A 16,117-nucleotide genomic window follows, 5' to 3' on the forward strand; every position below is an offset into this window, starting at 1 on the left:
ACATATATTACAAGTGATTAATACACACAAAATAGGAACAGTGATAATGTGTGGGGATTCGAACCAGGTCCTCCTCCCATTTCTAGATAAATCACCTTTTACACCATCCAAAATAACCTCTAGATTACCTTTTTCTCAACTTCTTTCCAAATACAATCTGGTAGATTCGTGGAGAGAAAGTAACCCAATGAAAAAGAAATTCACTTATTTCTCGCACCCTCATCAAACCTTCACCAGAATAGATCATATTTTTCTAACAATAGGAATGATACCAGAAATTATTGCATCAGATATAATTCCGATTCCGTGGTCTGACCATAATGCAGTATACACTACTATAGCCTCAGCCATACCAAAAGCGCATGACCCAACGTGGTACTTACCGGACATAATGCTCAAACACCCACTACATCAGATGGCCATTGAACAAGCTTTAAAGGAATACATATCAATTAATAATACAACAGACATCTCCCCAATAACACTGTGGGAAGCTCATAAGCCTGTCTTGCGTGGTACAATACAAAGACAAATGACACTATTTAAACAGGAACGCAAGAATCTAGCAAAAAGACTAGAACTCAATTTTAATGCAGCCTACATATCATTTCAAGATAATCCATCTCAGAGTACAAAATCTCATCTGGAAAAATCTAGATTGGAATACGATCTATTTCTCACTGAGTCAGCTGATAAATCCCTCAAACGCTCCAAACACAATTTCTACATGAATACAAACAAACCAGGTACATATTTGGCTCGGGCATTAAATTCAACTAACAAATCTTTCAAACCAATACGTTTGAAATTATCAAAAAATGTTTACACTTGTAATCCAGTTAAAATAGTCCATAAATTTCACTCACATCTCGCAACTTTATACAAGACAAACAATGAATTTAATCCTAGAGGCTGAATCCTTCTTCTCAAAAATAACCTTACCTGAGTTATCTCAGAATCAAAAAAACAGTTTGGATGAGCCTATAACTATAGATGAAGTTGCTAACGCCATAAAAGACCTAAAACTTAACAAAAGACCAGGCCCAGACGGCTACTCGGCTTTATACTATAAAACATTCTCAGAAATACTCTCTCCCATTCTCACTGAAACTTTTAACAAACTTCTAGATGGACATTCTTTTCGGCAAGAAACACTAATGGCAATTGTTTGTATGATCCCAAAACCCCTTTCTGATGATACTTCCTGTGTGAATTATCGGCCTATCTCTCTGTTAAACCTCGATATTAAATTATTAGCAAAAATAATAGCAAAACGCCTCAATAGCATTATAGGAAAATTAATACATAGAGATCAAGTAGGCTTCATGCCAAATAGACAGGCAGGCGATAATATACGCAGGGCAGTGTTATTGGCACATATTGCTAAAAAACGGAAAATCCCTTTATGTTTTCTATCTCTCGATATTAAGAGGGCATTTGACACAGTATCCTGGCAATATATGCAATATTCATTACAAAAATGGGGTTTTGGACCCCACTTTTTAACATGGATCAAAGCATTATATAATAAACCCAAAGCCTATATAAAATATGCTGGATACAAATCTGAAGCCTTTAATATCGAAAGAGGTACCCGACAGGGTTGCCCATTATCTCCCTTATTATTTGCCCTTATACTCGAACCCATGGCCCAATACATCAGAACAAACCAAACTATAACTGGCATTGAAGTAGGAGGTATTACACACAAATTATGTATATTTGCAGACGATATATTACTTTTTCTATCATCACCACAGGTCTCTGGTCCTAACTTAATACCAGCTCTTGATGGATTTGCAGCCCTATCCGGCCTTATGATTAATCCTAAGAAATGCCTAGTGCTTAATATTTCACTCACAAACATGGAATTGATCCCGGCTAGGGCTGCACTCCCATTCACATGGGCAGAAAAATCAATCCCATATCTTGGAATTCATTTAACAGCATCTCATTCTGACTTATTCTCAACCAATTATCCTCCTGTATTAAGACAGATCACAAATCTAATAAAACAATGGTCGCAACTTCCTTTATCCTGGATAGGGAAGATTAATGCAATCAAAATGACTATTCTACCCAAATTGCTTTATCTATTCAGAGTCCTCCCTATTCCAATTCCTTCCTATTTTTTGAGAATAGTACAAAAAAGAGCAACTTCGTTTATATGTGGCTCTTCTAAACCACGTATACCTATACACACACTACATCTTCCCAAAAATAAAGGAGGCCTGGGATACCCTAATTTTACTAACTACTACAGAGCAGCACACTTGGCCAGTCTGTCCAAATACCATGCAAAACAGGAAATCCCATTATGGGTATTTATAGAGGCTTCAGAAAATTACCCTCTATTAATATCAAATTTATTATGGCTTGATCCTAAAGACCGCTTTAAAATTCATAATCCCATAACTAAACACTTCTTATCTCTCTGGGATAAACTAAAAACCAAATATCAGTTACAATCTCCACACAATCCTCTCCTTTCTTTTATCAGAAATCCGGCCTTTTATCCGGCATGGATTTACCCAAATTCTTTTAAAGCTTGGACAACATCAGGCATTCAGACACTAAATGACTTCATAGCATCTAAATCATTCCTTTCATTCCCATCGCTTAGAGAAAAATATGATCTACCAAACTCTGAGATATTTAGATATCTCCAAATCAAAAATTTCTATACACCATTCCTAAAGGGGGATACACCATTATCCCAATTATCCATTTTTGAATCAATCTGTACAAAAGATCCATTTGCTAAAGGTACAATTTCATCACTTTATAATCAATTATATGGAGTAGCAAATCTTAATAGACCCTCTTACATTCAGAGGTGGGAGGAGGACCTGGGACGAACTTTAGAAGACACGGACTGGTCTAACATATGGCTCACATCTAAGTCATCTTCACCCAACATCTTAGCACTGGAGACAAATTATAAAGTCCTAACTCGCTGGTACCTTGTACCCGCTAGAGTGGCAAAATATTCACCTAATACCTCAGCTCTTTGTTTTCGAGGATGCCCAGAAATAGGCACATATTTACACATATGGTGGACGTGCCCAGTAATCCAAACCTTCTGGAAGGAAATCTTCGTGATTGCATCTAAAATATTTAAAAAAATAATACAACCAGATCCATATTTAACTTTACTTAATCTAAAACCGGAATGGTTAACACTCTCTCAATTCAAACTTATGATCCAACTAATAACGGCTGCAAAACAAACAGTGGCCAAGGCATGGAAATCTCCTACATTGGTACTAGCAGAAACAATTCACAGAATGAATAATACAATGTCCCATGCTAAGATGGTAGCCATCGATCAAAATCAAATTCCAAAATTTGAAAAACTTTGGCATCCTTGGATAAAACAACAGTTCCTGTCAAACTTCAATGACTCTGTCCTGTTGCCATGGTAACAGATTAAATGACTTACAGAGACACCCATTCTAAGGCTTCAAAGAGAACTAAAAAGAATAATAAACTGACGAACGGGACAACCTTGTGGACCATACCTCTACCTTTCAACCCTTTTTCTTCTTTCTCTTTCCTTTTCTCCACCTTACGATTAAAGCTCATTATCAGAATTTATTTGACCTATATACACTCTACTTGTAAACAATATGTATAGTAGGTATAAATCATTTAAATACCTACAAAAGTAAATAAGGAAATGATATATATCTTTAATTTAGGTTTACGTGAACCCAATGTTTAATATTTGAAATTTCATGATATTTACCTATATAAACCCTACTGTAAAACAATGAGCTTACTTTATAGATCCTTGTAAACTTACTTTATGTATCTTTATAACATTGTATACTCAAACTTCTTTTGACAAGGAAAACTGTCAATGTAATGCAGACTTGTCTGTTCCTGCTACAGAGAATATCTACATACCTTTTTTAGCTCCCAAAGGCTTGTGTTATCAGCACCACAAAATATAGGATTTCTGTTCAAAGCATCATAGTGATTCACATTACTAATACCTGTAAAATAAAAAACAACCAAATGCTTAGGCATTATGTAGTTTATGTAACACTCATAAGGACAATAAACTCTGGATATTTGTTTAGTGTATGAAATTTCAATATTTTTGTTAGTATAGACAGATATTTGCAAAATACATAACTACCCTCTGTTGCACTGTCCAATTTTCACAAATATACTTATTTTGTAGCCAATACATGCATTTTGTAGTTTAAAGCATACATTTCTATTATAAAAAACTTTTCACATCATCTTTAAAGAGATTGTAAAAGGTATTTTTTTTAAAATAATAAACATGTTATACTTATCTGCTCTGTGCCCTCGTTTTGCACAGAGCAGATAAGTTGCTGGACACAAGGTTTTTTTCTTTAATGCAAAACCTTCTGCATTTACAACCACTTAAAACTTCTAGGCAGATATACATGACAAAAATTAATGCAGCTCTGTATTTATTAACCACTTCAATACCAGGCCAATTCTGACACTTTGCTCCTACATGTAAAAATCATCATTTTTTTGCTAGAAAATTACATAGAACCCCCAAACATTATATATGTTTTTTTAGCAAAGACCCTAGAAAATACAATGGAGGCTGTTGCAACTTTTTATCTCACACAGTATTTGCGCAGGAATTTTTCGAACGCGTTTTTTTGGGGAAAAAAACTGTTTTGTGTTTAAAAAAAAAAAAAACAAAACAGTAAAGTTAGCCCAATGTTTTTGCATTTTGTGAAAGATGAAGTTACGCCGAGTAAATAGATACCTAACATGTCACGCTTCAAAATTGCACACGCTCGTGGAATGGCGCCAATGTTCGGTACTTAAAAATCCCCATAGGCGACACTTGAAATTTTTTTACTGGTTACATGTTTTGAGTTACAGAGGAGGTCTAGGGCCAAAATTATTGCTCTCGCTCCAAAGTTCGCGGCGATACCTCACATGTATGGTTTGAACACCGTTTTCATATGAGGGCGGGACTTACGTATGCGTTCGCTTCTGCGTGCGAGCACACGGGGACAGCGGCGCTTTAAAAATTTTTTTTTTTTTTTTTTTATTGTTAATTATATTTTATTTTTTTTATTTTGACACTTTTTTGAAAAAAAAAAGAATTGATCACTTTTATTCCTATTACAAGGAATGTAAACATCCCTTGTAATAGCAATATGACATGTCAGGTGCTCTTAATAGTGAGATATGGGGTCAATAAGACCCCATATCTCACCACTAGGCTGGGAAGCCTGAAATAAAAAAAAAAAATAAAACGATTGCCGCTTCCCAGCCGAAGTGGCGCCGTTTTTTTGAATGGAGAGGCCGGGCGTGACGTCATAACATCGCGCCCGGCCTCCGACGATCATAGAGACTCCGGGGACCATCTGGTCCGCCGGAAATCTCTATGATCTACATCCGGCGCCGGCGGATCCACTCTCCGCCTCACCGATCGGAACGGTGAGTCGGAGCAAGCACCAGAGGGCGGCGGGGGGGGGGGGCACGTCCCCTCTTGCCTCCCATAGGAACGATCAAGCGGTGGAACGGCCGCTATGATCGTTCCTATGGTGTAGAGATTTGCCGGCTGAAACCGGCAATATCTGAATGATGTCTGTAACTACAGGCATCATTCAGATATACCTGCTCAAAGCCCAGGACGTCATATGACGTCCGTGGGCTTGAAGTGGTTAATACATCATTAAGTGTATGTTTCCACTAGTGCGACTTGTCATGTGACTTTGGACACAAAGTCACATGACAAGTCACAGCCCATTGATTTCAAGGGCACCCGTTCCCATCTATGCAACTTTGAAAATCAGCGCAATTAAAAAGGTGCCTGCAACTTTTGATGCAACTTTGATCCAGAGAGTGTAAAGTTGGTTAAAAATGGCACTCAGTCGCTCCAAAGTCGCACTCTAAATCGCGTGACTTTGGGGTCGCAATACTGGAGACGTTAACTAAATGTATTTTTTAAATGCAAGCAGTGTTAAAGTGTTTGTAAACAATCACTTTGTAAAACATACCATTCAATTTAATACAGAAATGCAAAAGCAAAACATTTGTGCAAGATATAAAAAAAAAAAAAATTCTAAATAACCATTTTTATAAGTGATCACATGACACATTCCCTCTGCTCTCGGCTGCATAGGAGAAGTAACAATACACTGAGCTTCCCAGTAAAAGGCTGTGCGGGGAGGGCAAATCAGGACTGATCATTGGAGGAATGCAGGCTGAGTTCCCAGCATAGCTAGAGAACTGACCACTGTGTTTTCTTCTGCTTAGTGAGGTCAGTTTTTGATAGTAAAGCAGAGGGACTGGCAGGAACATTAGGGATTTCACACAAAGGAAGCAATACAATGAGAACAGGATACTTTTTCATACAAGTACATGGTACAGCAGGCACATATCAGGAATATGAAATGTAGGGTTTACATACTGTAAATATCTGAGTATGACTTGGCATGAGCTTCTTGCAGTTCCAGTACAGGAGGCAGTGTGAATGGAAGAAGCTGTACAATAAGCCAAAATGGTAATGTACTGACAAGGAACATGCTATTAGAAGAGAGCAGAGTGAATGAGAGATGAGTCCATAACTGTGCTGCTTCTCCTAAAGCAAGTCCAGGATGCCCTTGGCTCAAAAGATTGGGTTAACCCTTTCGCTGCCAGGTCCATACGGACCTACAACACTACCCACAGGTGGCCAAGCCAAGACCTCTTTCTCCCTCTCCCATAAGCTCATGGTCACTTCAATGACCATAAACTTGTAGTAGAATTGCCCAGCAGACTTTGCTGAACAACTCTATAACTCTGATCAGCGAATTACAACCAGCAGATCAGAGTTATTAACCCTAAATGTGACCCCCCCTTCATGCCGCCGCTGCCCTGTCCCAAGCCTCTCCACCCCCGCCGCTCCCTTCCACCTAAAACTACTCTCACCACTTTCCTTTCCTATCCCCTTCACCCTTCTTCTTCACCCCAGCACTGAGTGCCCCCCCCCCCCCCCCCGCAAATTAGATCCCCTGCAGCTACCATCATAAGCCGGCATCCCTCCCCCTGCTGCTCCCGCCGGCTTCAGGTGCTGCATGGGGCTTTGGGGGGGTCCAGGTGTGTCCCCAGAATCACTCTGATTACCCCCCATAGCGGCTCCCGCAACTCTGATCCATCCATGTTGGCAGCTGCATCTACCCCTCCCCTCACGCAGCTTCTGCTCCAGCTATCTGACAGGCTGAGGATCACAGCAGGGGGAGCGGTGCGGGTGGGGGTGATGTTTAGGCTTGGTAAACATGCGTTTACCACCCCCCCTCAGTGAGGCACCCTGGGCGCATGCAGCAATCACTATAAATGCTTCTATATGCCCACTGACATCTGATAATAGTAACCACGAGTGTTGCTATGCATCAGACTGCCAGTTTATGAATGAATGAAATTTCTATACAGATTGCATGCACTCATTCAAGTAAACTGATACAGAAAAGTCTCTTTTGCGGTCTCAAAAAAAAAAAAAAAGAGATATGGGGGTCTGTTTAGACCTCTGATATCTCATCAAAGACACCTCTCCCCCCCAAAAAAAACCCTAGTAAGACCCAGTGACTTTTTTGGGGGACGGCAACAGCCCCCCCCCCAGGTCCGCCCACACCCAGCCTCTCCGCGGCGATGGCCCCCCTCCCGCACTCACCCCTCCATGGCAACAGTCTCCCCCTGCACTCACCCCTCCACGGCGATGGTCCCCACCCCCGCACTTACCCCACCACAGCGACGGTCTCCCCCCGCACTCACCCCACCACAGCGACGGTCTCCCCCCACACTCACCCCTCCTCGGGAGAAGCCGTGAGACCATAGCGAATATTAATTTGCTATTGTCACAAGTGGGTAGGTTCGGGGTGCAATGCTTTGCGCCCCGAGCCCAACATTTTTCAAGCCAATTAGAGCCTCAGGATCAATTAAAAAAAAAAAAAACTCATACAGTCCGGTGCCCTGCGGGGGAGCGGCGCCCCTGCACCCTAATGGACCGGCCGCACCTGGTAAGACCCCTTTTCACATGGAACGGACTCTCTCAAGTAGATCTGTCTGCTGATCCCCGCTGAGCCAGCAGATGACAAGTCTGTGTCCGGCTGTGCTGATGCAGAGCAGACACAGAAAAAGCCCGCTGTTCTCTATGGGGCGGTCCGATGGAAACGGACCACCTGTCCATTTCCTTCGGATACCATCCGATCTGCTAGATGGATGGGGATTGGTATCCCCATCTGTCTGTTTTTAGCGGACCGGACGGAAGCGGGTGTAAACGATGGGTGGTCTGATTGGGCCCGCCTGAAAAACAGACAGGCATACCCGATCGGTCTGTTTGTGTGAAAGGGGCCTAAGGCCTTGTTCACACAGGGCATACATAGCGTACCTCTACAGGGATAGACAGGTGTTCTGTGCATCTCTGTGCAGGCAGTCCCATTGATGTCATTTGGGATGCAGCAAATGCATGAACAGAGCCATTGCTCCCAATATTACATCCATATAGGTGCATGTCCCTGAGCTCACACTGTCTGCGTTCAGGATTATGTACCCACACCCGATGGGAACAGCAGCTATGCCTGTGCAGCCATTGCATCCCAATTGACATAAATGGGACTGCCTATACAGGGATGCATGGAACACCTGTGCATTCCTGTGCGGGTAAACATGGCCCTCTATGGGCGTACACTTTAGTATGCCACATGTGAACGATGCTTTAGTAGTAATTTAGCAGGAATTTTGTAAGTTATGTTGTGTTTATGTGCACCATTAATGATTTTAGTGTATTTTTAGTGGAAATAGCGATGATTTGTGCAGCTATTGCAGGGACCAAAAAATCTGTAGCACTTTTTTTTATTCTACGCTTTTAGAAAATGTCTAATTTGAGGGGTCTTTTAAAATTCTGAAAGCTGTAAGTGAAAAATGGTAACCACCTGATTTTTTTGAGTAAATTATTATTTACAGTTTTGCGTACCTTCAGTTTTCACCATTTCACAAAAAGGTGCAATTTAAAGTGTACAAATATTTGTTATTTATTAACTCAATACAGTTTTAACTTTCAAATTTACTAGGAATTTTGCAGAAATTTTGTACATTTTGCCATGTATGAATCTACTATTAATGATTTTAGTGTATTTTTAGCGAAAATATTGTTTTGCTAAACATTTGCGCAAATATCGTGGGGCCTAAAAAATCAATAGCACCTTCCTTTTTATTTTACTGGTCCTATGCTTTCAGAAAATATATTGTTTGAGGGGTCTTTCACAAATTTTGAAAGCTGTAAGTGAAAAATGAAAACCTCCAGATTTTTTGAGAAATTTTTGGGTACGTTCGATTTTCACCATTTTGCAAAAAGGCACAATTTAGGATTTACAGATATTTGTTATTTATGAACTCCATACAGGTTAGGCTTTTATATTTAGTGGGGATTTATCAGGAATGGCATCTTATTTTTATTCTACTGATCATGTGCTTTCAGAAAATATATGGTTTGGGGGGTCTTTTACAAACTCTGAAAGCTATAAGTGAAAAAAAAAAAAAAAAAAAAAAAAGGAAAAATTGCAAAAATGGTCTGGCCACCTGAGTGTACAAAATGGAGCACAGGACCTGGCAGCGAAAGGGTTAAATGATGCTGCCCATCAGACTGTGGACATCTAATGGCAAAAAAACAAGCAATGAAGGAAAAATCTCTGGACTGAAGGTAAAAATTGCAGCAAAAATAGGATTTTTGTACTTACCGTAAAATCCTTTTCTCTGAAGTTCATTGACAGACACAGCTCCATTAATCATGACCGTAGGTTATTACGCCACCTTCAGGAGAGGACTAGGCAGAACTATGTTCAAGTGTATTACAAGTGAAAAGCATCAGAACTGTACAGCTCCGCTCAGGGGTGGTCCCTCTGGCAATAACCCCTCAGCCTGCTTACTGCAGCTCAGTACATCAACAAGTAATATAACGTAAACTAATAGGAGGGGTGGGTGCTGTGTCCATCAATGAACTTCAGAGAAAAGGATTTTACGGTGAGTACAAAAATCCTATTTTCTCTTTCATTCGTTGACAGACACAGCTCCTTTAATCTTGACCGTAGGGACGTCCCCAAGCAGTGTCATGACGAGGGGTGGGAACAGCAAACATAACTTCCCCCACAACCAGAAGTGCTCCCCAACGGAGGAGTCACCACCTGAACCAACCGCAGCAGAACTTGCGGTCAACATATGCATCAGAATGCATTGACAATCAAAATATAACTTTCTCTAACAAAAGGAAAGGGTGTAAATTGCAACTATTACATGGCCGCCTGCAAAACTTTGCGGCCAAAGCAGGCATCCGAAGATGCGTTTACATCAACTTTGTAGAACTTTGTAAAAGCGTGAACGGATGACCAAGTCGTCGCCTTACACACCTGGAAGACTGACGCTTGATGTCGGAAAGCCCAAGAGGTCCCAATTGCCGTGGTGGAATGGGCCATGACAGGAAAGGGGGGCAGCAGGATCCTGGCCATGGAATAGGTGCATGAGCGCCACCCCATCTCCTCACACATGGAGATATCAGCTTTCCACGTACGATGGTATATCTTCCGGGAAGAAGATTTTCGTGCCCTCAGCATAGTGGAAATTATCGAGTCCGACAGACCTCGGTTCCTTAGCACCTGGCTTTCAAGAGCCATGCCGTTAAAACCAGCGTCGCTAAATCAGGATGGAGTATCGGACCTTGCAATAGGAGGTCCTCCCGCATCGGCAACCGCCAAGGAGCATCCGCCACCAGGTTGGCGTACCAAGGACGCCGAGGCCAATCTGAGGCAATCAGTATTACTGGGATCCCCTCGGCCCCAGTCACTGCGGGGCCCGAGTCTGAATCAGAGCTCTCCCCAGAGGACAGGGGCAAGGGCCGTTTCTTACCCCCCTTGCGCCCGCTTCTGACGTCATGCTGACCCACCCTGTCTGCCACCCTTTGGGACTTAGGACAAGGTGCTCAATCCCACCCTCCTAGCTGCTATAGACTGAGGAGCTCCCACCGCAGGACTCACCACCCTGACCGAGTTGTGCACCGTGCTGCTGATGGCTGTATCCTGTGTCAGCTCACAAGTGTCCAGGAACAAAAACCACGCTGTTCTGAGGCACAGGAACCAGCGCTGTGGGGAAAAACCGTGCTGCGGCTACAAGAAAATGGTCGCCGGGCACCCTGTACAGAAGAAAAAACACAGGGAAAATGGCCGCCGACCATGCTTCTCACAGAGGCTAACAGAAAATGGCCAACGATCACTGCTGTACACAGAAAATGGCGGCGGTCAGCGGTATGGTGGCAGCACATGCAGAGCCCACAGACATCCAGAGAGACAGATGACAGTACAGGGACACAGACAGCCAGCGCAGTCCCCAAACAAGGATCAGAGCCCCCCGGAGGACCCCTGGCTCAGGTACACACCGCACTACAGCCCAGTCATGCAGCATCCCCACGGGGGGGGGGGGGGAGCAGGGACAGGGAGAGGGAGAGAAGAAAGGGAGAAGAGGGATCCCCTAATCGACCTCCTCAGGGAATGCCCAGCTGCACTGCCCTGCCGATATAGGAGGAGGCTGGAGGCATCCCATCACAGACCCACACCCGAGCAGTACGGGGTGGCTGCGGGCCACGGCACACTGTGACAAAGACATCTGTAGTCCGGTCATATATGTGCCCCGGAGCATTGCGCTCACTGGCCGCCCCTGGAGCCTGAGGGGCATGTCGTGGCCAACCCAGCGCGTAGCTAGGGCCTGCACACGCTCGATGGCCAGGCTGGGGAGACTAAAAGGATCTATATTATCCAGACTGTCACGCAGCCGGCTGTTGATGGAAGATCACAGGATCTTAAAATCTTGCGCAAAAGGCAAAAATCCAGAAAAAAATCCCCAGGACCGATGGTCCCGATAGGGAGCCTAGGTCCTTCTCTTTCACTAGGCAGAAAAAAACTGAGCTGCAGGAAGCAGGCTGAAGGGTTATTGCCAGAGGGACCGCCCCCTGGGCGGAGCTGTACAGTTCTGTTTTTCACATGTAATACATGTTCTGCCTAGTCCTCTCCTGAAGGTGGCGTAATAACCTACGGTCAAGATTAATGGAGTTGTGTCCGTCAATGAACGAAAGAGAAACCTGCTTTCTTTGTCATTAATTTAATGGGATTTTTAATTATCTTTTTCTATGGTGTTCTGTTTTAAAGTGTTTGTAAACCTAAAAAAACAAAAACCTAAGATCCTGTTCATTTAAGGCATGAATAACAGTACAGTACTTGTGCTGTGCAATTCTTCTCGTCCTAACTGGTAGTAAACCTGATTGAGCCTGCCAGTTCCTGTATCCCCCTGCCTCTGCTGACCACGATAATCATGGCTGCTGAGCCCTGACTATCGTGGTCCGTTTACATGTCTAAGTCATCCGCAGCCCTTGTCTCTCCTCCAAACTTGCCAACTGTCCCAAATTTCCCGGGACATTGCCTGGATTTAGACCTTTGTCCATGTCTTGCTGTTTCCTGTGAAATATCCTGTGAAATTGCAGTTTTCCCGATTTTTTTCCCCGCTAGAGGTCCATGGCCGGCACTGGTCAATTCTGTCATCGTCACCATTTTACAGAAGACCAGCTCTTGAGGAAGAAACAAGAGGCGGAGCTAGGTGGAAATGAAGCAGCTGCATAGAAATGGAGCTCCATTTCTATTGGCAGCCGCTTTCTTGTCACCTGGGCTCCGCCTCTTGGTTCTGTACATGACGCAGAGACCAAAACACACCATCCAGAGCGGCACCGAGGCCCGATGAAGAGTCCTGGGTCCCGGCGCCACGCTATCCCTGCTCTGTCTCACTGTTTGCCTCCTGTCACAAGGCGGCTGCACGCTGAATCCTCCTTTGGCATTAACGCGACTAGTCGTGTTTGGAGGAAGAAAAATGCTGACTATGACCCTAAGAACACCATCCCTACAGTCAAGCACGGAGGTGAAAACATACTTTGGGGCAGTTTCTCTTCCAAAGGTACAGGCCAACTTTGTCGCATTGAGGGGCCAATGAATGCTACAATCTATTGTAAAATCTTAGATAAGAACCTTCTTCCCTCAGCCAGAACACTGAAGATGGGTCGTTGATGGCTCTTTCAGCATGACAATGATCCAAAACATGCCGCCAAGGCAACAAAGGAAAGGCTCAAGAAGAAGCACATTAAAGGTCATAGAGTGGTCTAGCCAGTAGGGCTGCAACTAACGATTATTTTCATAATTGATTAGTTGGCCGATTTTTTTAAGGTTATTGACCGATTAATCAAAACAAAGTGTGGTGTATAATTTAGTTAATATGTAAAGTTTAAAAAAAAAGGCAATTTATTCTTAAATATCTCTATGCAGTGGTAAATATAAATAACCAACTATATGGTTAGGGAGCAAAATATCTAATCCACTCTGAGAATAACAGACAGAAGAGATATACTGAATATACTATTAGAGGAGAGATATACTGAATATACTATTAGAGGAGAGATATACTGTATATACTATTAGAGGATATATACTGTGTATATACTATTAAAAAGGGTGAATCTAGTAAATATCAGATTCAGAGATCAATTTTTTTTTTTTTTTTTTTTTTAAACCAATGATTTTCTAATAGTTAGTGGGGTCAAATCAACGTTCATTTTCAACCAATGTGACGGAAAAATTTGGAAATAGAAAACTTCTTGGTCAAAGGAATTTTCAGACAGTGTATGTGGATTTCGTCTGAAAATTGATCCATGTGGCCAGCATAAGGTTCGGTACACACCTATGCAGTTTGCTTTTGATCTGTTTCTGCAGTGCTTTTGCTGTGCGTTTTGATTTTTGTGCACCCGATTTTGCTGCGATTTGAGTTTTTGCATTTTTTTTGGCTAATTTGTTGTTGGGCAGATTAAAAAACACAAATTGCTGCAAAAACGCATTACATACTTTTCTGCAGCTTCTCCATTGAAGTATATTGAACTAAAAAAGCACCGTTTTGTGTTAAAAAAAAAGTCCCTGAACCTTTCCAAATACGCAGCAGCTGAAAAAAGCATAGATGTCATGTAAATGAACTGTAGTGCGTTTCTGCAAAAAGCACCAAAAACACATGGATGTGAACCAGATCTAAGACGTTTAGTAACTTGATGGGGTTAAAAAGCTAAAATTAGCCCATTATAGTACAAAAAAAAAATAAATAAATAAAAAAGCACATAATCGCTACTGTAAGGGGTTCAGTTTTTTACTGTATAACTCTGAAAGTAATATTTACAGTAGGGATTATTTGCTCTTTTTGTACTATAAAGGGCTCATTTTAGTTTTTTTAATCCCATTATGTTACTGGCTGAATAATCGATTATGAAAATTGTAATTCATTTCATAATCGATCAGTTGTTTCAGCCCAGTCTCCAGACCTTAATCCTATAGAAAATTTATAGAGGGAGCTGAAACTTCGAGTTGCCAAGTGACAGCCAAGAAACCTTAAGGATTTAGAGAAGATCTGTAAAGAAGAGTGGACCAAAATCCCTTCTCAGATGTGTGCAAATCTGGTAACCAACTACAAGGAATGTCGTACCTCTGTGCTTGCCAACAAGGGTTTCTCCACCTAATACTAAGTCATGTTTTGCATGGGGATCAAATACTTATTTTACTCACTAAACTGCAACTCAATTTTTAACATTTGTATTGTGTGTTTTTTTCTGTATTTTTGGTTGATATTCTGTCTCTATCATTTAAAATACAGCTATGATAAAAAAAAAAAAAATTTATAGACCCTTCATTTCCTTGCAAGTGGGCAAAGTTACATCTGCAGGCGATCAAAATTATACATATTTCCCACGGTGGAAGAAACCAAATGGTCAAAATGGAAAAAACCAACTACTTTCTTTTTGACCTTTTGGATGGGACTGGTTAATTTAGCACTGCCGTTTTATAAAATCACTTACATAAATAGCCTGCCCACCAAAATTTGAAAAAAAGAAAAAACTATAGTTCTGCTGCATGTCTGCAATTACCACTGATCTCTAAGCACATGATAGGGAGACTCTCAGCTTCTTAGTTTTGTTCTAGAAGTAGTTCTAAAGGCAGCATGTTTTTTTTAACTTAAAGTGGATGTAAACCCTGAAATTTTTTTTTATATCATACTGTAGAGTATAAGATTTCCTATCATTTGAGCCCAGTCTTGCCACACAGAGTTAATCCATCTCTGAGCAATCCCCTTTTATTGTTCAGTGAGAAAAATCTTGACAAAGTGAGAAAAACTTTGTCAAATACTCCCCGTTGCTGTGAGTGACAGCCTAAGACACATGCAGTATTTTTTAATTCCCTCCCCCACTCCTTTCTTCAGCAGCTCTGTAAGGATTGGCTGTTCCACGCCTCAGCATGATTTGGCATGCTGAAGTCATGTGGTTACTTTCCTGTCTTTTCACTGGATGTTAGAGATCATAGCAGAAGTTCAGCAGAAGTTCAGTTAGAAATACACAGGGGAGTGTAGAGGTGGGCGGGGAGTCTACTGACATCACGACTTCACCCACCGAGCTCCAGACAACAGACCCACCCACAGAATATGCAGTTTTTCGGCTCTCATAACAGACAGAGGGGAGACATTTGACAGGTAAGGATACATGCAGGAGGCATGTATATCCTTATAGATAACCCCTATGGCAGTAGTTTAGAACGGATGACATTGGGTTTACACCCACTTTAATACAGTCTCTGCAGTAAGCTAAAATACTTCTGCAAGCAGCCCCCCACCTTAAATATTTACCTGAGCCCAATCTCGATCGATTTTCAGCTTTTCATGATCTCGCACTTTGAATGACAATTGCTCAGTCATGCTACACTGTACCCAAATTAAATTAGTATTTTTGTTCACACAAATAGAGCTTTCTTTTGGTGATATTTATTCACCACTGGGTTTTTTATTTTTTGCGATAAATTAAAAAAGAGCAAAATTTTGAAAAAAACAAACAATATTTTATACTTTGTTTTGAAAGAAATCCAATAAAATCAAATTTCGTCATAAATTTAGGCTAGAATGTATTTTGCTACATTTATTTTGGTAAAAAAAAAATCTTGATAAGTTTATGATAATTGGTTTGAGTTAAAGTAAGAGAGTCTACAAACGATGCTACATATCACTGAAAATTCATCATTCC

General features: G+C 41.6%; 1 protein-coding gene across 1 annotated transcript in view; it reads right to left on the bottom strand.

The window, feature by feature from the left end:
* The window catches only part of CEBPZ (CCAAT enhancer binding protein zeta), a 259,115-nt gene that overhangs the window by 171,931 nt on the left and 71,067 nt on the right, over positions 1-16,117 (bottom strand). The window contains exon 5 of the mRNA XM_073627558.1: positions 3,910-3,998. Coding sequence (XP_073483659.1) covers positions 3,910-3,998 — 89 coding nt within the window. The remainder of the gene's footprint in view (positions 1-3,909; positions 3,999-16,117) is intronic.

This window comes from Aquarana catesbeiana, linkage group LG04 (assembly GCF_042186555.1).
Source record: "Aquarana catesbeiana isolate 2022-GZ linkage group LG04, ASM4218655v1, whole genome shotgun sequence".
Classification (NCBI taxonomy): domain Eukaryota; kingdom Metazoa; phylum Chordata; class Amphibia; order Anura; family Ranidae; genus Aquarana; species Aquarana catesbeiana.